The 27,908-nt window shown below is 36.7% G+C and overlaps 2 protein-coding genes across 7 annotated transcripts in view; one reads left to right on the forward strand and one right to left on the reverse strand.

The window, feature by feature from the left end:
- The window catches only part of nhsl1a (NHS-like 1a), a 52,563-nt gene extending 32,134 nt beyond the window's left edge, over positions 1 to 20,429 (reverse strand). Inside the window, exon 1 of one of the 4 annotated variants that reach the window (XM_056266336.1) lies at positions 20,006 to 20,429. In XM_056266336.1, the coding sequence (XP_056122311.1) occupies positions 20,006 to 20,291 (286 nt within the window). In that variant the 5' untranslated portion in view covers positions 20,292 to 20,429. Of the gene's footprint in view, positions 1 to 5,590; positions 5,870 to 6,637; positions 7,164 to 20,005 lie in introns of those variants that run through there. The other 3 variants (XM_056266337.1, XM_056266338.1, XM_056266340.1) reach the window with 3 other exon arrangements.
- Positions 20,430 to 22,082: 1,653 nt separating this feature from the next.
- The window catches only part of itsn2b (intersectin 2b), a 47,810-nt gene continuing 41,984 nt past the window's right edge, over positions 22,083 to 27,908 (forward strand). For 2 of the 3 annotated variants that reach the window (XM_056266396.1, XM_056266398.1), the window contains exon 1: positions 22,083 to 22,284. The gene's annotated coding sequence lies outside the window, so the exon portion shown is untranslated. Of the gene's footprint in view, positions 22,285 to 22,859; positions 22,882 to 27,908 lie in introns of those variants that run through there. The other variant, XM_056266397.1, reaches the window with a different exon arrangement.

The raw sequence follows: 27,908 nt of genomic DNA on the forward strand, positions 1-27,908 counted from the left end.
GCAAGAGAATCAGGCAGCTAAACATACTTAGCAACACTGTAAAAGGTGATCAGTTACACTGTAAAGGTACAGTATGTAAATTTTAGCGGCATCTAGTGGTGAGGTTGCGAAATGCAACCAACTGAAGTTACGGTGGCTGTCGTCGTCTGAGACGAGTAGCAGTTAAGCAATAAGGTTTCTTTACAAAGATAAATTAAGAAATGAAGTTTACTTAATTATTCAGTAAAACGATAAACACGATATGTCATTTCATTGCTAAAATTATTGTTACTTGTTCATCATTGTGTCAGTGTTTTATTCGCTGACTTTAGCTAGCTTCTTTGCACGAAGAACAACATAGTGACGAAACACGCTCTGTAATAGTTTTTCCATTTAGGGCTACCGTAGAAACATGTCGGCACAAAATGCCTGGACTCATTCTAAGGTAATAAAAACATAACGGTTCATTATATAAGGTCTTTATACACAACCGAAAACATAGTTGTGAATATTACATTGCATGTCTGTCAACAGATCCTCCTAAATATTACACAATGCACCTTTAACTTTAAAAAAGTGCATGAGGAAACCCGTTGCCTTAAAATATTAGTTAATAAACTTCATGTGTAATTGAAAAATTTAAGTTATGTTCCAATAATTTTAAGGCAACAGGTTTCCTCCCTTTTTTTAAGTTAAGTCAACTGATCACTTTACAGTGAACCTAATATAATCCCACTTTCTTCCAAATTTTGTTTTCCTTCTACAGAAGAAAGTAAACTTAGGACAGTATACATGACAATGATGTAACAAAAACAGAAAAATTTCTCCTTTGCGTTTTTCACGTACAGATGACAACGTTGTCAAAACGAGCCCCGTTTACCCGGATGCTGCATTATGCAGGTCAGGCCAGTAGTTGGCGATGTCATTTTGTAAAGAAACACTACACGCCTATAATAGACTGAACACGTAATAAGCATGTGCATGACGTCATCGTTTTTGTAGTTTACACGGAGACGATGACGGTAGATAATGGTATTGTTTTCAAAAACTTGCACTTTGAAACCCCTTTCCAAAAGTTTGCGTTTTCAGGCCCCTAAAACGCCATTGTCATGTAAATGAACGTCCAAAACACATAAACTTTTTCCATTTTAGTTGAAAACGATGTGTAAACAGCCCCTGAGATTAGTTCCTCCAAGGAATCACACAAACCAGTGGCTCTGAATAGAGATTGTGCGCCCCCACTAGCTGCAAGTCTGCACTGCCCGAACCCCTGCTTGTTTGGGTGCAAAAACCACAAGGTTGGAGGGTTTCAACAATGGTTGCTATGGAGCCCCTGTAATTCGGCCAAAGGCACCTGCTGGAGCAGACAGTGTGCACAACTCAGTGTGCACGGCTCCATTGTTGTGTCCATTTGGGTAATTTCTGTCCTTTGTCATGACTCAGTGGACGTGACTTTAATCAGACAGAGCTGTTGTGTGGGAAGTTGCCCATCATTTAATATCCTGTATACTACAAGTGAATAAAAGCATACACACAGCACCTGCGTATATACAGTACCACACTGTGAGATGATCATGCTAAAGTTCTGACACGACCACAGATATCGCCACAATTGGTCATCTTTCGTCTGGGACAGCCCAAAAAAGTGTACCGGAAATAAGGTAATGTCTAAAAATCTGAAAACACAAAGAGGATTTTTTATTTATTTATTTAAAACCAGAAATAAAACTTTTTTACACAAAAATAAAAATATGGTGTAAAATAAAAAAAGATTTCCATATAGATACATTTGCTGTTTACATAAAGTTACTTTTTAAATCTTCAAAATGAATATTTTTTTAAACCATTGTAAATTCATGTAGCATTTAAAATGATTGGGTTTTAGTTTTTCATGTTTTATTTATTTATTTAGAAGAAAAAAACTGTAAAAATTCAATATCGACCATGACATGAAAATTATTATTGGCTTATCTCATTGGCCAGAATTTAAAGATTGTTACATCCCTAATCTCAAATCGGGTTTTATGTCAGCTTATATGCTTATGTCATTAAAACCAAAAGGAGATCGCACACATGCACATATTTCAGATACCACTTGTTTATATATAGCCAGCTATACATCCATGTGCAAAAATTCCCTCTATAGTTATTGGAATACCAACTTAGAGCTGTTAATGGCATTCTCTCAATTCCAGCATTCAGACCACCAGTGTTCCCAGCTAGACTGCAACATGCAGTACAGTACAGTATTGTGAAATATTTGATGTGAACATTCAATGTCGTAACTAACTACTACACAGTAGTGCACAGCATTCTTCCAACCAATAAATAACTTGATTTCAAAAGACATCTGTGGAGTGCAGATGCTGTGTATCACACACTCCTACAAAGAAGCATCATAGAGGAGGAACCCATTTTCAGCTTTAAGGGGTGCTTTTGGGCTACATTTCCAAATATTCCCATCTGTCAATCTCTTAATGTTTTGAATGCCCCTCATTCTTTCCACAGAATCTTAAAGAATGCCAAAACATCCAGAGACTTTGATTCAACATTAAAATCATTACCGTAACTCCCTTGAACGGTTCCATCTTAGAATCGTCCGCTATGGCGTTTATGAATGAAGAATGGCCTTTCTTTGCTTATCTCCACCCTCAAAATATGTGCAGGCCAAACACGATGTTACAGGGATCAGACTCAGAATTCCACTAATGTGAAAGGGAGGGTCGGCTCTGCACACGCCTAGTGACTGAGACCCTCATGAGGGGCTGACATATGTGGAATGGCCATCATTCTTCAGGCTCAAAGCCAACCCTGGCTAATGTTCACGATTCATAACTGTCACAGGAACTGTGAATGCCTTGTGTGAAACGGGAAAAAGTGTATAATGAGACATTCATGCTCGCATGAGACTCAAATCCAGGTGTTTTAACAATTACCCTGGATAATGACTTTGAGATTTGGAAAAATCATCATTCTGACAGCTGAGATGCTCATAAGACTTCTACATCTTCAATCCAAAGCAAGCAAGAACAACGTAAAATCCTCCTACTTGAACAGATAGGATGGGATGATTGGTCCTTTGGGTTGGATCGCAAAAATGAGCGAGACAATAATTGGATTACATCCAATCAGTTGCTTTGGCTCTTCTGGAAAAGAGTAAAATGGGGAGAGATGGAGGCGGGTACATTTATCTAGGTCAAGGAAGCTTCATTTATTTAAAAAAAGCTTACACAGAAGAGCGCTTTCAGGCTCTTAAAGTAAATTACACTCCACAAAATACCCATCCCTGCCTCCCACGAGTCGTCTCCACTTCTCATTTAAGTTACAGAAGGACGTTGATCTTATTCAAGACCTGAGGAGCAGCTGACTAACAGAATGCTCTTTTAGCTGTTCATTAGGGAGCTGCAAAACCGTTTCTCCATCATGTGACACTTTTAGAGAAGCCTGTGGGTTGTGGGTCACCGCATGCATTTGCACCCGGCGATTACACCTCTGACAACAGTAGTCATTCCATAAAGCAGCTTTACTTTACGAGAGCAGACGTACTTGGATGTAAGTGTGCAGTGTGTTGGTCTACAATTAGCTTAAAAAGGAAAATCCACAAGGGTTTTTATGGGAAGAGAAGGAGCGCTGCCGGTGTGATATGAATGCACTTGTTTTGGAGCTTGACTTTAAAGCAGAAGCCTGTCTCAACCTGCAAAAAAGCCCTCAGCTACAGGATGAATGCATCCAAGTTCATGGTGCTGCTGCAAACAACAGATTTTTGTAAACAACTCTGAACAATGAAGCCAGTTTAGTGGATATTATCAATTACATATCTATTTCAATCCATCAGTTGAAGAAAATACTGAAAGAAAACACATAATTGAACCAAATAAGCCAACATAAATGATTGAAAGTAAGGTAATGAAGTTTAGTAGGGAGACTGAGGCTAGTTGTCACACTTTTTTACTCAAGTCCACAATTAAAAAAATAAAGTTAATTAACACACATTTAGTTTTGTGACAACATGCCCCAATAGCAGTATAGGGATTGTGACAAACCTGCCATTATTATTGACTTTTCAGCTAAATTTAAACCATAAGACAATTATGACAAAAAGATTACAAGAAATAAAATAGTTTCCATTAAAATAAAATTAAAATGTGAGAGCATGAAAAAATGCCTTCACTTAAAGCATAGTTTTGGGATAGAATTTAATTTAAGTGGGTTAAATTTAAATTTAAGTACAGGTACTGTAGTTTGAAACCAAGATACCAAATCACTGTTTAAAATATTGTACAGCTGAATGTTTGACCTAAAACCTTACAGATGGTGAGATACAACACTTGAGACAACACACCTTCTCAGCATAGCTTGAGAATTGTTAAATGAATGTCCAATTTTAGTCTACTTTCATTTGACCCTGCTATCAAAATACTACCAAAGGTCAGAAAAAGTACTGAAAAAAAGTCGCTTTGAAAATCACTGGCACTAATCAGCCATGACATAAAGCCAAAATACCAATGTGACCATTCAAAACATGACCTTCAGGTCACTGGTGAATGAAAGAGGTGACCACTGGCAAAGAAAATCAGGTCACCGTGCTATTTATGCTTGATATGAAGAATACACTGGATAACAAAAAGTCACAAAACAGCAGACAAGTAAAAAGAAAAGGGAGAAAGAAAGAGGGTGAACAAAAACACAAGCCACCAGATCATCCATCCAAAACAAACACACACATCACAAAACAAAAAGCTACTAAATTCAAGAGTGATAATTCAACAAAAAAAGAAACTCTTAAATAAATAGTTCACCCAAAAGTAAAAAGTCTGTCATCATTTACTCTCATGTTGTCCCAAACCTCTATAACTTTCTTTATTCAGATTAATACAAAAGATGCATTTTTGAAGCTCCAGTCCAAACTGATAAAAATAACATAATAAAATAACTTTTATGATACTTTTAAAGCTTAAAAATGTACTCATTCATCATAACTCCACGGCAAAGAGAGACCAGCACATTTCTTAAACATTTCCGTGTTCCGCTGATCAAAGTCATACGGGTTTGGAACAACGAGGGTGAGCAAATGATGACTAATTTCCATTTATAACTGTGCAATTCCTTTCAACCAAACACCAAGCATTGTATACATTATTTAAAGGTCAAATGAGGATCACAAAATACCAGCACGGAGACAAAACCACAAAGAATGACAAAGCTGCAACACTTGCAGCTCAAACTTGCATTTCTAAAGAAAAATATGCCATACAATCACTGCTCAGTAGAGCTCACATGAAAGACAGATCAGATAAAAGTTTCCTCCTTCCTTATAAACAACCTCTCTCTCATCACCTCAAAACTCTCAGTCTGGCATGGTCACTGTAACTTTTCTGACATATTCCCACTCTTTCCCCCGGCAGCCTGCGAGCCGGACTTCCTAGCAAGAAAACAAAGGAACCAGAGGAGAGAGGAGCGCTTTGAAACTGTGCAGGACGTTTAACTAACAGCTGAGCTTAACCCCCCCCTTCTTCATCAGGGAACTGTTACACTATGAAACTGCAATAACTTGTGCCTCCTAGCAGTTCTTTGTCTTTCTTTCCTACAGTTTTGAAGGTCTGCCACTTACCTCTCAGACAGAACATGGTCTCCTGCCTCTCCCACTGTGTGTTGGTATTTTCTGGGAAGTGTGTCAAGAGTTTTGGAGCGCACTGTCCTCACACAGCCCCCCGTCCCTCCAGAGCACAAACACTCACAGGTTCATAGACACTATCTGTAACCCCCTCCCTCGGTTTCACCCACGTATACAGACACACACGGTGGCAACCAGCCAGCTCATGCGCCCTGGAAAAGTGTTATCCAATCCCAACATACTCCTGCCGTTCCACAGGACTGACACTATTCCAGGACAAAGGACAGAGAGGTGGAGAGATTGCGGGAGAGAGAGACTGACTCAGTCAGGGAGACCCCCTCCTTTTCTCTCTCTCTCTCTCTCTCTCTCTCTCTCTCTCTCTCTCTCTTTCTCTCTCCATCCTCAGCTGCAGCGCTGCAGAGCATTGATTGTTTTTAACTTAGCTGTCAGCAGTTCTGCCATCAACGGCTTTTGACACACACAAAGTTAAATATAGCCAAATCCCCTCGACTCAATTGTTTGCTACAGAAATAAAAGGTCATTGTCCTACATACTGTCATCTGCCGCTAATGCTTAGACTAATAGCTAAAACACACAAAACATGCTTTGTGTGATGCATTTTGATAGCAGTTAGTGATTCTGATTATAGCATATGAGTGCAAATAGACCTGAAAGCAGATTCATATCTACAGATGTAGCTTCCTCAAGCAACATTTATCAAATCAAACCGAATTCAAGCACAATAACTTAGAAGGTCATTGCAGTAAAGTTAACCGTTATCAATGCTATTTCAGTTTTACTTTAACTAAAAAGCTGGTGTTGACTGTGGACTGAGATTAAATCAGATGGCTTGACTAATTCAATCAAACTGTTAATCTTGGACTCCTCACAAGGAAATCCCACACTATCACAAGGTAAATACAATCATGTTGCTGGGAACGTTTAGTTTTACATCCTGCTGAAGTTCTCTTGTATTTTAAAGGCTATATTACGGAACTATCACAAACAGACAAACACAATGAAAGATGAGTGTCCTCTACTTACCTCTGCAATGAAGAGGTGCATAAACCCACTCATCATATTCATCATCAGCATCCAGCTGCTCTCTGTGGCAGGGGAAGAAGTGTCCACGCTGCTCGGACAGAGAAGAAAGACCCAGGCCACCAAGGGTTCGAGGTATAGGGTGACTTTTGCCCTCTGCCCACTCTCCCCTGTACCTCAGAAAGCTCCTCTCTCCCCACATCTCCCAGAATCAGCGCCAACAAAAAGCCTGACTTGAGCCGAAGTGTCAGGCACGTCTCCAAATGGCCCACATTTCCTTAAGAAACGCAAACAGCAGCTTAGATCACTCTAACATGGAGGGATTTATAATAAACATGCTTGCAAAAACCAAGGGCGGGTCCTTCTGGAATATCCATGCTTCAAAATATGATGTTGAAATTGTCTTCATACGCTCCACTACAAGCAGTGCTGGTTTTCAACATGCCTTTAAGCTCCAAAAATACATTCTTCTTTCTTTGTCTAAATGAGTTTGACTCCAAACAAGTAAAGTGCAGTCTCAGGAAGTCCGAAGCGAAACTTTGGACAGAAAGTGAGGAACTTCCTCTGCTCCCCAGCTGTGACACGTCGGTGCGTTGGCGTGAGCAAGTGTGTGTGTGTGTGTGCATATACTCATGTGCTCCTCCAGCACGGCTGCTTCTGCTCCAGCAGGGTTTTTGCATGCTCTTTCTTCAGGTGGAGAAAAATAAACTCCATCTGTTATGCTGCTCAATGAACACGGCGATTTGAAGTAATATTGAACTGAACAGCTCCTGGCTAAACCACACGATTCTCAAACTCCTTCTGTCTAATCTTCAAAAGGCAACACTTATGGCGTGGTCCACACGCACCCTATAAATAGATAAAGCAGATTAATTGCTTTAGAGTGTCTTGCAGGTGACAAGCTCTTAGACCTGACTTATAATGAATTATGCATGATTAATTATCATAATTATAAGCATAATTATGAAAATACAGCAGAGAACAGGCTAAAAAGCAAAGAAGACATTTAATGTTACTTGTTTAGTGACTGATAAGCTGCACTGATGGTACTATGCATCACTTTCTGATTAGATTTTCGGGAAGAAAAATATACATCAATCTCTCTTTGTTCTAGAGTCTCTTGAGGCATAAATACATTTTTAGGAGGCCCAAAACTACAGAGAAATTAAATATTTATGTGATCCATAAATCAGCTAATGCCACAATAAAACATGCATTTCAGAGATCCAAGCGGCGACTAAAATGGTCGCTAATATGACAAAAATAAATGCAGCAATAATTTAAGATCTAGCAGAGATTACACAGTGTAAGCCCATGCATTTTCGTCAGGTCTCTTGAACCAGTTTTTGTTTATAAGTCAAAAGTGAATTTGAATGTAACAGTCATAGATTTGCTCATGAATTAGCAGTTTGAGTCATTACTGACTCCATGACCAAACCATGAGTCATTTTGTTGTTATTTCCAATTTTGTTCTAAAAAAATACGGAGAAAAAAACTGAATTTTTCAAAAATATGTTATTGGCTATGCACATGATGTGCAACTGTTGAATCAATTGTAAAATAATATTTGCTTTACTGTATGAGGGTTTGAACTATAATCAAGACAATATTTGTTTGTTTTTTTATATTCTGGGGGGTGGGGGGGGGGGGGGGGGTGCAGAAAACAGAGTGACATTTATATTGCACAAATAATATATTTTTTAACATATTTAAATCAACTAGTTACATTTGTGAACTTCATCTAAATGAATAATTTTTCTTTGCTGGTGGAAAGTTTCTTAGGTCATATGTTCCTATTGACCCATATCTGCGCCACCAATAAGATGAATGTTTGATATGGTGAGAACATGTGAGCCAGTTGGCATAATCAGCTCGCCCATAGTCAAATGTTTCCCAAAAGCCTTGACATCAAGAGCAATCCAAATGTTCCAGACTGCTTTACATGGCATTAATCTGGAATACATGCTGACCCTAAAACACTCTGTGATGGCGCCAAAACAGTTCCAAAGTCTTAAATGCCACGATTTTGTACTGCATAATTCAGCAGTAATGCATATAAATTGATGATGGCTTTAAAATTCCTTAGATTAATTCACATGAATACATTAATTGTATTTACATCTATTCAATCAATGACACTGGTTAGCCTATGTCCTCTTGGTATGCTGAGATGGATAATTAATGTCTAGTTTCTGTTTGCTGCTGAAGGAATTTCCGATAATGTCAGAATAAAAACCTGAAACAATAATATAGCTAATTAGTTTAGGCACTATTAGAATATTTTCTGTTTATGACAGAGAACATAAAAGTACACCATGTCTAGCTGCTAATCATCTACCTTACATCAGGACTATGCAGACATCATATTTCAGCCACAAGAGGGCGCTATAGACCCAAACATTGAATTTAATATTTGCCTAAAAAAATACTTCATTTTAGCCAATACATTTGTTAATGTCACCCAAGCACTAACTCAAGACATCATTACGTCCCTAACAGGCAGCCTTTCCTCATATTCAGGGATGATATTCAAGCCTTTAAAAACATAAGATAAGGCATGATAAAATAAAGAGAGGGAAACATAAAACTATCAAGCCAGAGCTGTAACAGATACCTGATTCAGAAGCTTATCCGACACGCTTAGCTACCTTCCTGTTTACACAAGATTTTCACTCTTGGTCAGTGTTTTTGTACCATTTTGCCCCATATTTCCTTCAGGGACAGACAGGGAACCCTGCTACAAAACACATCAGTGTCCTTGACTTTAATTATACAATTTTAGATATAATTTTCAATAACAACATCCATTTTAAATAAGAATAATATTAATTTTGTTTTTAGGTTATAGTTTTGGCAAGAAGGTTTCCATATAAACAAATAAAAGCAAATCCAGTTAGTTTGGATTTCTATTTCAGTGCATAAAGAAGCATTGAATAAAATGTAATAAAGCTTATGGTTTTCAGTAACTATTGGAATCTCTACAATGAGTGTGTGCTCAGACTGCAAAGTTTAAATGAAATGGAAATGCAATCTCTTCCAGACAGACCACAACTGCGGTTTTACTTATGAGCTGGTCGACTCCACCCAAATAAACCAGTGAATTCAAATCTCTCCTTCCATCCACACATACACATTCCAAAAAATTTATGTTGGCGGTATTTTGAAAGGCACTTTCCTCACTAAAGCAGGACTAAACAACCCCAGGATCAGATGTTTTCAATTAGGATTAAATTGGAAAAAGGGAGCAGCAACAGCAGTGGAGTCGCATATTTCAACCATAAAGTCCAGTCATATGGCCTTGGCAAACTAATAAGCCATTAAAACCACATTAAGGGGACTTGTTAAACCATAACTAATGACCTCAACTGACAAATTTACCCCCGAGCCCCTACTTTTACCTGTCATCCACCTTTGTTTTGTTTCTCTGGGTTGATTCTGTTTGTTTTTGTAAAAAAAGAAAGAAAAAAAAAAGCTCTTTTTGGAAACCGGTCACAACAGTTTCTATAGCCTAAATTATTATGTGACTTCATTCATCAATACCATGGAATATACATATTTATTGCCTTACAATGCATCCATTACAAACTATACTATAATATAATGTGTTTATTGTAATTTTCACTGCAAAGTGCAAAACATAATTTTAATAATCAGCAGTTGTATCTTGTTTTCCAATAAAAAGATCTAAATACTTAAAACAAAATACATTTATCTGACAAATTTGTTGCGGGCTGCAGCTAACGATTATTTTGATAATCGATTAATCTGTCGATTATTTTTTTGATTAATCGGATGAAAAAATATTATAAAAAATGTTTTTTATTAAAAATTTATTTTAATTCATTATTTTAAACAATGTTATTGCAAATCCTGTCCCAATGCTGTCCTCAACAATGTGTAATATGGCTAAAGTATGGTTAAACAAATAAACAATTAGTGAATGCTGAATGTATGCAGGATGCTGTAGGCCTACATTAGCAACAAACAAAAAGTTTTAAAATACAAACATTACATTCTAAACCTAAATACAACTGATTGCTTACTATTTTAAAGCAGAAATTAAAACGACTAAATAAAATATGATAAGAAACAAAAACTAACGCACAAAATGTTAACGAGGCTATGAGGAACACATTCACTCGTAGGAACATATAATAATATTACATTCATAGGGTGTCCCACACCACTTTTTGCCAGGGTCGATATTGTCCCCCACCACTTTTGAAACATCTCGCGGCATTGAATAACCACAATATTCAGAAGTAAACAGTGTAGCTGACTTAATGTTTAGCTGACAGAATGTTTATTTTTAAACCACAAACCTCTCTAATGTCAGAATGTTTGTTTTTAAACCACAACTTAAAAGTGTGCTTCTATTTCCGATTATATTCAACGATATCTTTTGAATTTCTAATCCAAACAACGTCAAACTTGGCACTGCACTTACTCGTGCCCGTAGCAATCATTTCGTTCGTTTGTTAAATAAGAGGCGTTCTAGCGCTGAAATGTGTTGTTTTTTAAATCAAGTGATCAAAGTGCTCATTGCCGCTGCCATCAGTGGCGCGGATAGTGTTCTCTTGTGGCTCGCGCACACGCCGCGCACTGTCTTCACTCGGACACGCGGTTCTTACTCTATTCATTCCGGTGAAATCACAAAACAAATGCACACAAACGTGTCCCTGCTTGATATTCAACCACTGATAAACATAATCGGTTTTGATGATAAAAAAAAAAAACTATACGAGTGCGGATTAGAACCCAGAACCTCTGACACGCTTGGCATGAAGTTGAGCCACTGGACCATTGACGTACAGTAGCACAGGCTACAATAGTCGGTTCATGTATTCACGTGAAAATTCTCGCCACTAACAACATATATTACATCTCATTATACGACCAATTAAACCCAATGTACTATTTAAATCGATTGCTGGACATCGTAATGTTATTGTTATTAAACGTGTGACTCACACGCATCTGTCAAAGAACGACAGGGCAAGACGCGGTAAATGCTTAAATACTTTTGTTTGAAGCGCTTATTAATAGAGCATTCTCATGTTTCGACAACTTGGATCATGTACCTTTCTCGAGGCAGCTCGCCCTGTGTCCTCCGCTATTTTCCATATGCGTTTTGTCCATATAAATGTGTTATTCCGATGTGACTGGCTGGTAGTTTCCCGATCACAGCGCGCAGACGCGACTAATCGATAATCAAATTCGCTGTCGATTATTTTCATTGTCGATAATAATCGATTTGATTTAGTGTGGTTTATGCTTAAAACAAGGAGGGAGGGGGGGCATTCACAATTGGATGAAAAGGGGTAAAAATATATAAATTCTCTGAAAACAATAGGCCTACGACCTTTCACATTTTTCCTTCTCAGTAGCCATACATTTATGATTTGACCTCTACTGAGCACAATAAAATAAATTTGGCTTAATTTTATATAACTTATAAAACATATTTGTTTCAAGCCTTTATATTTTCATCTGTTGCTGTTTTCCTCTAAACTAAAGTCTCTCAAACAATCAGATGGGCCCCCACACACATCTCTGGCCTCCTCGATAAAACAAACTTTAAGATGAAGATGATTTTAGGTGTTTCTGCCCAGAGCCTACTTGAAAGCCTTTAAATAATCAATTAGATTTGATTTGTATATGCATCTAGCAAAACGGCTTGAATCTTCAATAAATGATAAACAAAGACCATCCCAATGAGTATTAAACAAGTTTATTCATGCACTTGACATAATCTTGAAGAGTTCTTTTCACTTTGCCTTGTAGACAAGTGGCTTTTCAATTATATAGGCCAACCAAAGTCTACAATAGGCTGAATGTACTTAATTTCAAGTTCAATAGGAAACTTGTTAACAGATTTTCTTCATCTACTGGCAGCAGCCATTCCAGTTGTTATATGGTTCCTTTCACTCTATAGTCTCAGCCAGAGAGACGTCACAGAGAGGAAATATTCACAAAACCAGAGGAAATCCTGAAGTCTGTCACATTTGTATCTCACTCATCCTCTCTCTTATATCTAAATGATCATATCTGTGTTATTCCAGTATCACAGCTGTCACCACAAACTTTACATATGGTCACCATTTGCATCAGCAAGCTTGACCAGAGCATAGTATATCATAGTGAAATCTTACAGTAATATTTTAAAGAAATAGAGAAATACAGTTGTGAGATATGAAATCGAAATTAACATGAGGTGGACAGTACAGGTATACAGGTGGGCCATACAAAACGTAGATTCTCAACCATGTCAAAAGCCAAAACATATGAGGCATATGATGAAATAAATTTTCCGATAAAATGTGAGGATTCAGGATTCAAAAATCCTGTTGATATACAGTATACTGGCCTTCAGATTTGTACAGCTCCTTGTGAGGAATGAAGCCTATCTGTATATAAACAAGGAAAAAGAATGTTCATAAAAACATCTCTGTTATATTTGCTACTGTGTGAGGCACATTTGATAAGACCACCTTGTAACAAAGTTGGATAGTCTATGCCTGTGTGTGTTTATGCTATGGGAGTATTGTCGGAAAGCAATAACTCAAGCTTGGTTAAACTCCACCGAGGCAGGGGGGCGATTCTTCGGTTTCAGACTTCCAGGTGTGAATCTGCTGGACGACTGAGGGATTTAGGAATGTGCTGGATTTTTCCACTAAGGAGGAAAATCATAATTCTTTTTTAGCCCGAATAAGCATCCCACACTGACCTACTTCTCCACATCCCCATGAGATCTTTTAATTAGTCTGAAGTGAAGGGCAAACTGAAGGGGAATCTACACAAAAGACACCCACGTGCTGAAGAAGAACAATTCACAGATACCATTACTTGGAAAACAATAACTAGAATTCAGTCTAGGCTGAAGCCTACAGTTTAGGAATTCCCAAAACATAATGAGCAATTTCAAAATTAAACAATGAAAAAAGCTCTACTGGGAAAAGAAACTATCCTAAGATTGCTGGTCTGCCAGGCTGGTTTTAGAGGGATTGTCATAACCAGCTTGACAACCAGCTTTTACATCTTACAATGTTATCTTGAGCTAGTCATGCAAAACGGCCTCGGCAGAAAGTTGGACTGAGGCCATGAGAAGGCAAATGATCTGGAACAGGAGAGACTGAGAGGCTTCTGCATTGAAAATGGGGACTAAAGGCCAAAACAACTAGAATTAATCTAAATGAAAGCATTAGGCCCTGACCTCTGTGATTCACGTTGGCATTAACCCGTAAGAGTACTTTACTCAACTCTGCCATGACTAAATAAACTCAATAACAAAAGCTCTTCAATCACAGAGACTGCTCTCAATGCCAAGCTGGATGTAAGTTCAGGGCCGCTTCGTCCAAGCACAAGACACTTATTGTTAAGGCAGAAGCAGGCCAGTCAGGCCAGTCAGTTTAATGACGCTGAATGCACAGTAAAGTTTCAGCTTAAAAAGGAAAGTCTGCTGGATCATTAGATTCTGACATGGTAAACTCAAATACACCTTTACATCAGAGGCATGGAAGTGCAATCAAACTTGAACCACATTATTGCACTACTACTCTGCCATCTCTTACATTATTACTCCTCGTTCCCATAGTTCTTTGGCCTACGTAAGAAGTACCTGCATGCCATTCTCCTTCCATTACTGTAATTATATTAGACCTCCTACTTTCGTTCCATCAAATTAGATTCTTTGAGAAAGTTAAAATCTCACCAGACATGATCTACTCACTAGAGCCTTTCACAGCAAGCATGCTTTTAGTCCAGCTCATAAATAGCCTACTGTTACTAAAAATCAAACTTCTTTCAGCAAGAAATAAAATGTGAAACAGTGGCATAGAAACCCTGGCCTTTCACATGTAAATCTTAGAAAGAAAAGTCTAAATTATGTGCAGGTGTAAAAACACAACAGTTCACAAATTAGAGATAGCCTATTACAAATGAATGAAAATTTGTACATATTTATAGCTGAGGGTTTATCTGAACAAGCCAATCAGTCATCCCATGATCAGATGTAAAAATTATGATGTTATTTGTATAAATAGCCTATATATTTGAAGAAGACGCGATGGAGTGTGTGGCTGGCTAAACTATGCTTGTTCTTTTTTGGACCGCTAGAGTACTACATGAAATATATCTAGAACGAAATTAAACATGATCAATTGTATCCTAAATGAACTGTATTGAACCGTATTAAAATATGGCCTCCAAATGCGTCCTTCGTTTCCTGTGAAAAAAAGAGATGGATCCTTCGCGGCCTTGTCTACCCCAGAATTCATTGCGCGCCAGTGATGACAGGATTTTTTTTGAGAGAAATATTGCCAAGTATTGGGTTTTAACTTACTCAAATATCTAATGATAAAAATGTAAAAAAAAAAAAAACTTTTAACACGGTGTAAATGTTGACTTATATCTTTCTGCGATTATATATAGTTTATACTCTTTATTATATACAGAAACATATTTTGACAGTTTGTGAACCCTGTTTTGTTTTCAGACAGTTTAATATAACTTTTTAAAAAAGTCCAGTACAAAAGTTACTGCCACTCATCAATGGCAGCTGTCACAGTTGCTAGGTGACAAGAACAATCCACAGTAGGCAAGATCCTCCTATTTAGCAATGCTCGTTCCAACCTTTCTGGCCTTCGAAGGATGCAGACTCTCAAGTCAGAGTCCTTCGAAGGATGCAGCCTCTGAATTGGGACACAGCTCATGGTTTCTTAGCATGTTTTCATTTGTTGTCATAGCAACTCATTGTTTAATTGATTTGATTCGCCTGCTCCTTGTTTAGCTATTTGGTTTCTGTGTATTTATAGCCATTAGTTTTAGTCATTCTTTGTCCATTCTCATCTATGTTGAGTTGACTGTTATTGACAATGACAATTTATTTGTATAGCACAATTTAAAACAACAGCTGTTGACCAATGTGCTTTCCACAATGTAATTAAGTTCATTTAAAGAATAACCAACAGACGAGACAGAATGACAGAAAAAGACCTAAAGATCACACAAGAACATAAAGAGCACAAAATCACAACATTAAAACACATAATAAGAAAAACTTAAAAATCACATAAGATCACATCATTTACAACACAAGATACAGTGTTAATCGAAAGCCTTCGAAAATAAAAAAGTTTTAAGTCTGGATTTAAAAGTCAGAGGAGATGGAGCTTGTCTTAAGCTAATAGGTAAAGTATTCCAAAGCCTTGGGGCAACGATGTAAAAAGCTCGATCTCCCCTACATTTGAGCCTCGATTTTGGGGTACACAATAGAGCCTGATTTGATGAGCGGAGTGATCTTGCAGGTTTATATTCAGTCAGTAGTTCAGTTAAATAAGTTGGTGCTAAGCCATTTAAAGATTTATAAACTAATAATAGTACTTAAAATTATTCTCCTGCAGTTTTACTCCTGTGTGTTTTCAGTTTAGTCAAGTATTGTTAAAAAATGTGAGTGTTCTGTTTAGATCCTGCCTCTACTCTTTCTTTGCTGCAACCAACCATGACACACAGAGGCTTGATATTGGACTCAGACAATTCCATCATAAGCGTCATATCATATATCAGCGCCACATGCGAGTCCACACATATTGATCCTCGTTTTAGTTCTCCTTTTGTCCCAAAGTCTGCTTGCCATGATACATAATGTTTGAACGAAACAACAACAGTGTGCCACTAAACATTACGCAGTTGTCCACATCTGTCGCCATGGTTACTATGGCAGTACAAGCGGAAACCAGGGATAACGCGGATATTACGTCATTGACAGGCGACAAGGGACGGGCACTATTTAAAATTGTGAATTTCTCTGAATTTACAAATTCTTGGAAACATTTAGGATAATGTAAGTACATAATTGAAAGAAATATATACGTAAAACTGTGCAAGTGGTTTTTGGATATTTTGATACAAAATTCTTACATATTGTACCTTTAAATTAAAATAGAAAAAAGAAGTAATTGGTGTGAAAATACGAAGCCATTTACACAGAGAACCATTTCCCAACAAAAAGGAAAGGAAACAGTAAGTCCAGAGGGTCCATAAAAATCTGTCATGAAATAAAAACAAGCCCACAAGTTCCACCAAGATGGACTTTACAGCAGTTCCAGTAAGTCATCTATTGTCTGGATGGGAGAGATATGTGACACAACTGTCTAAACAACATGATGTCACAACAGTCAAGAGTGCAAAACTTTCCCATATGAGAGAAACAGAAGAGTGATCACAAGTTGTATTTTAGTCACTGAACAAAAAAACAAAAACAAAAAAAAACATATTCAACAAGATACATTGTGAAAGTACATGTAAACTTAAACTGTCTTAAAGTCTAAAAATCTTCATCATCTGCAGTCTAATAGTTGATATGAACTCTGCATTTTTCAAGTATAAATCTACAATGCACCAAAAATATTAGTCACAAGGTGTGAATTTTGCATCGTTGTTATCATGGAGAGACTCGAGTATTGCTATTTTAACTCGATTGCATTCATTAAAGACTTGAACTTCTAACTAGTAAGTTAATTTGAAGTTTATCGATGTAAATAAATTAAAGATATTCAAAGAAAATGCTCCTGATCCAATAATGATTCATTTGTTGGACAACTATCCAGTATTTTGGTCAAGCCATTTTGAAATATTAAGCATTCAACCATTTGCAGGCCAGATTTTATATATCAGATTGCAACAGTCCGTATCTCCTTCAATATGGACTTCAGAGGATTCTCAACTGATACCAGATTTTCATGGTTATGAATAGAATCATTAACCAAGGTTCCAGCTTTCAACTCTTAGGAACTCACAGCTCTCTGCTTATATTCAATTATTCCCCATTTGAGCAGAAAATAAAAAAACACAACAGGTCAACGTCTATTCCTTTTGTAGAAAGACAGTAGGAGGGAAAAGGAAAAGCAATTTGGAAAGAATATAAGCACACATACAGCAAGAAAAAAAGATATTTCCCCAATTATAATGAGGGAAATATCATAAATAGACAAAGAAAGAGGGTGTGCATTCATCTGGCTGTGATAAAAACACAGTGTCAGTGAGAGACTTCATAAGGGCTGGACCAACATCTGGTTTCGACATGCTTTCCCCCTGCAGACGAACTCTGAGGAATGGGTTGGAGGAGCTTTCTGGGGGAAGGAGGGAGGAGTGGGTTGGAATATAACAGCTGGATTGCATATTGTGACACGATATGTGTGTGGTTTATACATTTCAGACCCAGCAGTAAATATACTATGCTTTGTAGTTGCTATTGTCAGAACAAACAAAATAAGGGGGACTGGTGTATTGAAACAATCCCAGAAAATGTTTGTGCAAAATGTTTAATTTTGTGTTGTATTAAAACCTAATGCATGTATTTATTCTTTAATCAAAATGAAATATATTGTTCTGCTTTGGTTGACATCACCACCATAGACATTGTGGGAGAATATCCCATTCAGAATAATGGTCATCCAATATTGTTTTTCCTCTCAACTGATACTTAAAAGTCGCTGTGAACCGGAAGTTGCAACTGACATTACTTCAGTGTTGTGATGTATTTCCAAGTGAAACAAAATATTGAAGGCGGGATTTTAAGGATATTCAACCAAAGCTGTCAAACTGACATCATCAGAGAAGAAGTGCCATTCCAGAGCGTAATTTATTTTTCTGATTTTGATTAAAGATTACCATGACAAACAATTTTTTTTTTGTATATTAACTTGCACTGATAAATTGCTCACCACAAGACTAGTAATGTGTGATAAAAAAAAAAGTAAATAGGGTCAATTTTGATTTTATGATGACATTTGGTCACCCTCAGTCTTATTTTGTTGCATCCTTGCCTCTAACTATACTTTTCAATCAATTCCATTGCATAAGATCAATATCAATATCAACATCAACAATTTTTACCTGTAGGATATGTTTTAATTATTCAAAAATGGACTGGAAAATCAGTAGTGAGATCAATATGATTTTTCTATTTCTGTTGAAGATTAGCCTCATGTTATTTGTCATTTGTCTGATCATTTTAGTTTTTTTTCTATTGTAGACCGTAGATTCTGTGTCAGCATGCAGCAGACAAAGAAATTACTCTCTTTTTCTTTCTTAGTACCTTTTAATATATCGTCCAGGGCTGGACGTCTGGAGCACACATGTATCCACTTATGCGCTGTTTCCTGCACTCCACTCACCTTACTCTGGGCTTAGTTCTGGAGGCAGAGCCAGTGAAAACACCCATTGTTTTCTTTGGAGGTGAAAGCATTGCAGGGAATTGCTGAACAGAAGTGCAACATATTGACCATGGAGATACACCGAAATATGTGGACGCAGAGAAGGCAATGAGAAAAAGGAGATAAAGAAGACTCATTACTGCCAACTTGGTCAAATCCTTAGGATTCAAGGATTGCATTACATTGGAGACACTGATATTGTAATGAATGACAAAATATATGCTTATTATCATCAACCAGACTTACACTATATGTAGGAGAAATACATTCCAAAATAATCCATTATGACCAAAACGACAACCGCCTTCACATGCTCATCCAATGGTGGATACAGGTACCAGAAGACCTCAATGATCGATGTCCCAACCATTATTATTGACATAACTATTTATTTGTTCTAATTGGAGAAGAAATTCACTATCAGAGCGTGAAAAGCAGCGGGAAACCACAGGTGCCATGAGATAAAAGTGCAACACTACAAGCCTGAATTCCACATCCAGTCAAAGCCAAGCATCTAGATAGGAATTTGGAATTAATGATCTGGAATCATGCACTGGCGTTATGGCAAGCCATTTTAACATTTATTCCTTAAAATTAACTCACATATATTTTATCTTAATAGTACTTGTTTTTATTCATGTTCATAGTGGTATTCATTACATACTAGTAATAATCTAGTAGCAACTACATTCAATTAGTTTATTATTTATTTTCTACTGTCTCAGTAGCAACTATTCCATTGCTGTACTGGTGATAAATTGCACAGTTTTGCCATTGAATTACAGGTATTGCAATTTGTGGTTTGCATATTAATGATTTTTTCTTAGATTAAAGTGCACTCATGTGTAACACCCCTTTTAGTAGATTTTCTTTATTTAGCTATAATTGTTTCTAGTTAGGCTAGGCTATCTATTCCACATAACTGAATAGATTGTATCACACATTTGAATAAGTAGGCCTCCTTATTTAATGAATAGTTAATAGTATAGTATGAATAATGTATGAATAGTTAATAGTATAGTATGCATAATAATCACTTTTAGATTGCTTACTAGTCGTTTAAAAATAAGTTTTATAACCTGAATATAAAAGTTCGTTGTTAAGCAATATGCTTGCCACATTGTGGTTGAATACTACATGAAGGGCATGAACTCACGGATCGTGGTCCTCTTATGGCTGAGATTTCGTACAGTGTCCTGCAGTGAATCCAGTCTGTTCTGCAGCGCAGAAGCTTTATTGATCACCAGCTCTGCTTCAGTCTGGATCTCCACAAACATGCTGCTCGCGTGCCGTGACAGGTCGGACAGCTGACGGAGGATGTTGATCAAAGTTTGACAGTTCACAGCATCCAGGGAAATAAATACATCCCTGTTAACTCCCAGTCGTCCTCTGTTTATTCTGCCCAGGCTCCGGGGCTCCACTATTCTCTTATGAAACGGCATTTTTCATGGGAAAGATCCAGTTGTTTGTTATATTTGAATTATTCCACTTGTCCTTTAGAAGTGTGAATTGTTCTTGTCCAGTCAGGTGTTGTAACCTGTTCTGCAAAGTGCAAACATCCTGACATCCCGCCTCATGATTCAAAGGATTCTGGAAGAGCGCTTTCTCAAACTTTCTTCTGGGGAATCGGTTCTCAGGGCAAACTCAAAAACATGGAATCTGGAGCATCAGGCGGATCTGGATTGTGGATCTCACGCCAGCTCCAGATGAACTTTTATACAATAGCTAATAGCATAGCCTAACTTGAATTAATTAATTGTGAATTGCTTTTTAACAATTCTATTTAGGATTAATCAATTTTTATTAAATGAACAGAGCTTATTTTACTAATGAAATGAAGATCGAGAAGGTGATTTCCTGACATTGAACAAGCAGTTTTGAAAGTTTCAGTTGTGACCTGAGAAATTTAAATTTACCAAGAGACTGAGAAAAACTATATGTAAAGTAGTTCATTCTTTTATTTATTTAGCAGGAAAAATAATTGGAAAGGGAAAACAGCAATGTAATGCTGGTAAAGTGCGCCCTCGTGTGGCGTTTCATTGAAAATGTTATATTTTCTTTCTTTCTTTCTTTCTTTCTTTCTTTCTTTCTTTCTTTCTTTCTTTCTTTCTTTCTTTCTTTCTTTCTTTCTTTCTTTCTTTCTTTCATTCTTTCTTTCTTTCTAAATGTACTTCTCTCCTCTGAACCAGTGAGAATAACACACTTACCTACTTTGACTGACTAGACACTAGTCTTTATGTTGCTATTTACGTTACTGTTTTCTGTAGGTTTAAGGTTTAGGTTTAATTAATTAGCAATAAGTCATTCTAGAATTTTCTTTTCTAAAAATTAATTTGTGCTGCGGTGAAAAGGAGCAGGAGGACACCATAATCATGATTAAGGTTTAGATTATGATCTATTTGGGACATGATTGAAAATAATATTTATTTGTTTATTTATTTGTGTTTAAGTAGGTCAATTGAATATAAAATATGTTGATGTAAAATATATGTATTTGTATTCTAGAATAGTATTTTTGAATGTATGTAATTTTTTTTCTATTTTTGCTCTATTCCTCATAAGACCAATTTTATCTTGCAATAATAACTTTGGATTAAATAATAGCTTATGAAAAATTATGTGGAGCTATAAATTTAATTTGTATGGAAATAGTATAAATGCAGATTATTTTGATTTGTGTTTTTGTCTGATTGATAGACACCAGTTAATACATTTGTTAACCTCGTCATAAAATTATGAATAATTAATACAATAACTCATTCAAATAAATTGATGATTTCCAAATAGTAAATCCTGATTGAAACATTTTAGTTGAATGAACTAGTTGAGCAAACATATTTTTTAAAGTCGGAGACAATTTCCTTTTTTTAATTTTATTTGTGGAACTAGTTACTTAATAATAATTAGCTGAACCTACCTGACATTTTTACAGTGTAGGCTACAACTATTTTCATGAGCCGTGTCTTGTGGCAATAAAGACGAGTCTACTTTGAATGAAAGAAAGAAAGAAAGAAAGAAAGAAAGAAAGAAAGAAAGAAAGAAAGAAAGAAAGAAAGAAAGAAAGAAAGAAAGAAAGAAAGAAAGAAAGAAAGAAAGAAAGAAAGAAAGAAAGAAAGAAAGAAAGAAAATGGGCCTCACTGTGATGTTTTTTTAGCTAGTGAGGGGGCAGCAGAGTGTCATTGAAACAACCACACTCAGCCCCTCCCTCTTAAAGGCTCTTCTGCGCTCAGCGCTCGCGCACATCCCGTCGTCAGCCATGTTGTTTGTATGACAGCGTACAGCAACAGGTTGTCAAAGATTCTCAATAAAACACTACATAAAATCTTTAAAGAAACACTGAAAGCCGATTATCGTCACCTTAATGCAGAGGACAATGGAAAAGGATATGTTTTCCTCCCAGGAGATTTCGCAAAGTCAGTAATGCTGTTGTGTAATGTGAGTAGCCTACCTCCTGTAATACTGTTCAAATGAATGCTCGCTTTAATGTTATGTGCTTTAAATCATACTTTATAACTGGCTATAGTGTAGTTACAATACACATATTATATATTATTTATGTTACATATAATGTCTGGTGGTTATCATTTGGTTTTACAGTAACTTAGTTGTGTGTGATGAGTTGAGAAAGTGTCCAGTTTCACACTCTTCAAAGTCCTTCAGAGCTTCATATTACTATTATTTAGAGCTCATTGTGAGTCATGTTAAAGAACCGATTCAAAGTCCTTTCAAACATACCGGTACATTCTTCTCACAAACCTGCCGGACAAGTGGCAAACTCGTCTGTCTGCATTTCATGCAAAAATGAATCTCTATGAGCAGTGTAATATCTAACGTTAGTGGAGCTCAACAACAAAAAGGAACGAGATTTGTTTACTTTTATCTGGGTTATTATAATTCAACAATGATTCATACATGACAATGACTGGAACATGATCTAGATGATGGTGATGATGGCTGTTTCAAAACGTAATGCGTATGGACAGCATTTTTGGGCATCATAGTCAGTGTCTCTGTCTGATATTCATGAGGCAGGTCAGTGTTTCAGATCCATTCATTGGTTCCTATTAATTTGTCATCATTTTTGTACTGTAGTATAGATTGGTTATCATATTGATCAGTTTGCACCTGGCATTTCTCTTTATAAGCTGCTGTTACCCTGTGCTGTTAACAACATTATATAACATTATAACATCGTAAATGTTGAGCTTTTGAATTATGACTCTTTTAAGTTACTATTTATGTAGTTGATTTCTTTAATTCCCTCAGTTTTTAAAGAAATGTCCTTGCAAACCTGGGGTCAGTGAAAGGAAATGATTAGCCTAACTAAGCCATAATGACTTGATTTTTGTCCTCTAATTTCAGGTGAATGATCAGAGACTTATTTTCTGCGGTTAACCACAGGCATTATGCTTATCTACCAAATTACCAATTCATATTTTACATTAGAAATAGATTGGGTTACATAGTTGTTCAAGATCACACTTATTTTTCATGTTTATCTTCATTGCTAGGACCTTATCTGCCCTTCATCACAAATGCTCAAAACAGCTCATGTTGTCTAAGCAGACTAATGAACCGATCCATTCTGAGTGTGTTACTGTGTTCGAGCCTGCTGGGAAAAGAACTCCAAAATTTGGTCATTTAGAAAAAGAAACAGTTGGGGATGTTGGGCATCATTGTAGTGTTGCACGATATACTGGTACTAGAAAGTTATTGTGATACCCTGCTTTTAAAAACTATGTATGATTCCTCATTTTACTAGTACCAGTACTTTAATAATGACAGTGTTTTAATAAGAGCGAATCTCCTAAATTGCGTCGACATGCAACAGCATGCAATCCATTGCAATGCAATCCATTCCCCAGCAGGCACACTGGCTGTGCAAAACGTTATATATCCGTGGGACTGCTTAGTCATTGACACATTAAAGCGATAAAGAAACACGCATGAATGAGAAAATAAAGTGTTGGATGTGCTTGAGCGCGAGGCATATATTCCGGCATATATTACAGTCTTTGAGTCTGTAAAAAAGTCAACAAATTGGAAAAATAAAACCAAAGTTTTTTATTTATTTAGGTAATATGTCATGTAATCTTGTTAAAACAGATTTCATAAAATTGGAATCGAAAAAAGTATCGTCAAGGTATCGTAATTTTTTTTAATCTTTTTTAATGAGACCCAGCCCTAACTATCATACACCCGAAGCATGCGCACAGAAAGCCGCCTCCCAGACTGCATGCGATCAGCAAAATGCCTGTTTTGGCTAGTATTTACATAAACGCAGTCGGTTAAAACTTAAGTGAATGTAAAGAGTTGGGAAAAAATCGGATTTGTGTCAATAGGATCCGTGCATTAGGTCTTAAAGTGACAGCAGCCTAATATAGCCAAGTCACGTCACCTTTATTTTTATAGCTCTTTATACAAAACAGATTGTTTCAAAGCAGCTTTACATTGATCAACAGGAAAATAATGATTCAATGATGCAAAGTAACAGTTCAATTCGGTTGTAAAACAGCCCTAAAAAGAAAAAGTGTCATTCAGCTGAAGTTAGTGCTAGTGCTGGAATGACACGTCGATACAATCAGTTAGATTACGCACTGTTTATGTTCATCCCTAATCCCCTGTCATTTTTTATACAGCGTACATGCGTACGGTTGCGTTCATGCAGCGTTTTGTTTTTTACGAGCGTGCGTGACAACCCTATTCTATAACCGTATTGACCTGCACATTTTCAGCACTCACAAGAATGAACGGAACCGCACTGCACAACTACTTGTTTGCCACGTCATATAATGTGAGAGCCACAGTGAACTGTATATTAAGTTTAGTTTACTCATGGAGATGGAGAAATGATTTGCGTTCATCCGCAGATCCACTGGAGCTACAGTGAGCTCAAACATACTCACTGCACTCTGTTACTAAGCATTTAAACAGTCCTTGTTGGTTGTTTAAAATATATGATGGATGAACTTATGCTTCGATTGGACTCTTTAATTACTCCCGTCAATTGTGTTACAACTTCCCGATGTTATGGAAATCGGCATTTTTGATACTGTCTGTCGCTGAATGCAGTTGTGTGTCCTGAAAATGTACAGGCTTGTATTAAGTGGTGCTGCCATACAAGCCATTAGCATCTGCTCTACAATTTTGTTTTGAGCGACGCATTACCAGGGATTAGGGGTGAACATAATCAGTGTTCATCCCTACGACACTACATTGATAATGTCGACACCTTGTTCCAGCACTAGTTGATTCAGTTCCATTTTAAAGAGCATTAATTATTAAATTAGTTAAATTTGGCTATGAAAAAGCTCTGTAGAAAACAGTGATGTCATCGTCCAGCTCTGTTCAGTTCTCATCAGATAGTGTCAGTGCTGTCAGATCAATAATATTGTTGAAAGTGTACCCAACTGAGAAAGCCAGAGGAGACAGTGGCCCAAATAACCCAAACTCCATCAGGTGACCGAATGGAGAAAAAAACCTTGGGAGAAACCAGGCTCAGTCTGGGGACCAGTTATACTCTAGCCAAACGAAGCAACATGGTGTGGTTTAATTACAGGCTGGTTCACAAGTCAGAAGTCAGATTGTGGATTAGTATAATAAAAAAATATTTCATCAATTTCCTTCTGTTTGAAGATCGAATTCATCATGCTGGTATGGAGATGAAGCTGGCCATCGGGGTCTGTGCAATGGACTTGTCTGGTTCTCGTGGTCTTTGCTGAGGATCTGTGCCGATGGCTCTCGTGTCGACGAGGTCTTAACAGGGGATTGCCTAGTTGACATGGCCTTTGCTGACATTCAGGGCTGCGTTGTGGTCGTGTCTAGGTTCAAGTCTGATTGGATAAGGCCCGGATTCGGTTGACTATGGTAACCTAGGGTTAAGGATGAGACAGACAGACTAATGTTAGCATAGATAGATGCAATTCTTCTTACGATGTAACACATTGGATGGTTCTGGTTGACCTACTTGATTCAGCCTATATGATAGTGTGTTATGCTAGTTTAAATAGATGTTTTTAAGATTTAAACTGACAGAGTGTGTCTGGCTCCTGAACAATGCTAGGAAAAATGTTCCAGAGTTTCGGTGTTAGATAGTAAAGGGGTCTACCACCAACTGTCGATTTTGATTGAGGTATTCTCAACTGGCCAGAATTTTGAGACCTCAATAAACGTGAAGGACTAAAATCCATTAAAAGTTTGCTCAAGTTCTGAGGAGCTAAACCGTTTAGAGCTTCGTAAGTAATTAGCAAGATATTAAAATGTATGCAATGTTTAATAGGGAGCCAATGCAGTGTTGACGGAACTGGGCTAATATGGTCATACTTCCTGGTTCTAGTAAGTACACTATCTAGGCTAGCTGCTGCATTTTGGACCAGCTGGAAGTTTGTTTATTAAGCGTGCAGGGCAACCACCCAGTAGAGCATTACAATAATCTAGCCTTGAGGTCCTGAAAGCATTCTAACTTTTCTGCATCTGACATTGAGAGCATATGGCATATAGCACTGTTAAAAATGTATTTGTTAATTTAAATATAGCTGAAATTAAATATTAGATGAAAAACTTAACTTAAAAATTTGAAATGTTGCCTTGGCAACTAGGCTAACTGAAATTAAATAAGTTGAAGTACTAAAATTACTAAAACGGAAATAAAAATAAATTAAAGCTAAATAGAAATATAAAAAACAAAACCTCATAACAAAATTACTAAACAAACAGAAATTAAATTGAAAACTGAAAATATAAATAAAAGCTATTTAATTTTTTTTTTATAAATAGGCCTACTATAATAGTATTTAAATAATACTAAAATAACACTGTTTTTTTAATCATACTTGTAGTACAACCAGGGAAATTAAAAGGCAGGTAAAAATGTCAAGTAATTGTTGTTGAGCCCTGATGTCTTTAAGAAGGTCCAATGATGTTTTAGTAGGGTGGTTTATGTACAGTGTGTATGTTCCTTGACAGCTGTGTGTGTGTTTGTTCAGGCTTCACTGACGTCACCTGCATGACCTTCTGCGCATAAAGCCATCAGACAACGTCTCTCAGAATGTAGAACTCTGGGGACTTGAAATCTTAGTATCAAAATATCAATGTAATTTAGGCTAGTTAAATGGGTTACATTTTAATCCCCAGAAATTATTAATAAAATTGCATTTACAACCCTCTACGGACACATCGAAGCTTGAGACGCCATTGGCTAGTACTTTTTTTTTATTTTACTCACCAGGCTTTTTACATGGAATGCAAGAACAATGCAAATGAAAATATTGTACCTTTAATATAATATTATATAAAATATAAATATAAAATATACATTTCAAACATTATTAAAGACAAGTAGGCCTAAACAGTCTGTATAAAACAAATAATCAAACTACAAGCAATAGCACAAATAAACACAATAGAACCAAGATAAAAATTAAATAAACAGTGCTTTTATGGTAGCTCTAACTTTAGATGCAGATTAGGTACAGACATTGAATAAAGTAATCTAACGTAAAATAACACTGCATGGTCTTCTTCACTGTATAAAGTTACAAAAGTTATTCAGTTAAGCAGTGAGGGATTTGTTGTTTGATTAACTCTAAACACAGACAGCAGGAATATTAGGCTGTTGTCACTTTAAGACACAATACAAGAAACCAACATACTAATAGTGTTGTCAAAAAAATTGATATTTCGATATGTATCCATTAGGGGTGTAAATCGGACAGTTTCTGTGAAAATTCTGCGAAACGATTACGATTCAATTCGATTCAGGGCTATATCTATTGATTTATCGATATTTAGATATTATGTGCCAAGTTTACTCAACCAGTTACATTTTTATTAACTCACAAATGCAACCAAAATATATAACATGAACGTTTAATTAAGCTCTTTGAAAATTGCACACTCTCTCTCATTTGGGACATTTACAAAAGAAGAGTTAATTTGCAAAAACATAACTATCAATGAAACTGCAGCTGGGTTGTTTTGATTAAGTAATAATAACTTTAAAAAAAAGCCGCTTCGCTAAAACGGACTTATCGGGAGGGTGCTTGTCGGTTTCTGCAGTG

The sequence above is a fragment of the Rhinichthys klamathensis genome, unplaced genomic scaffold, assembly GCF_029890125.1.
Source record: "Rhinichthys klamathensis goyatoka isolate OS25496 unplaced genomic scaffold, OSU_Roscu_1.1 h1tg000247l_1, whole genome shotgun sequence".
Lineage (NCBI taxonomy): Eukaryota > Metazoa > Chordata > Actinopteri > Cypriniformes > Leuciscidae > Rhinichthys > Rhinichthys klamathensis.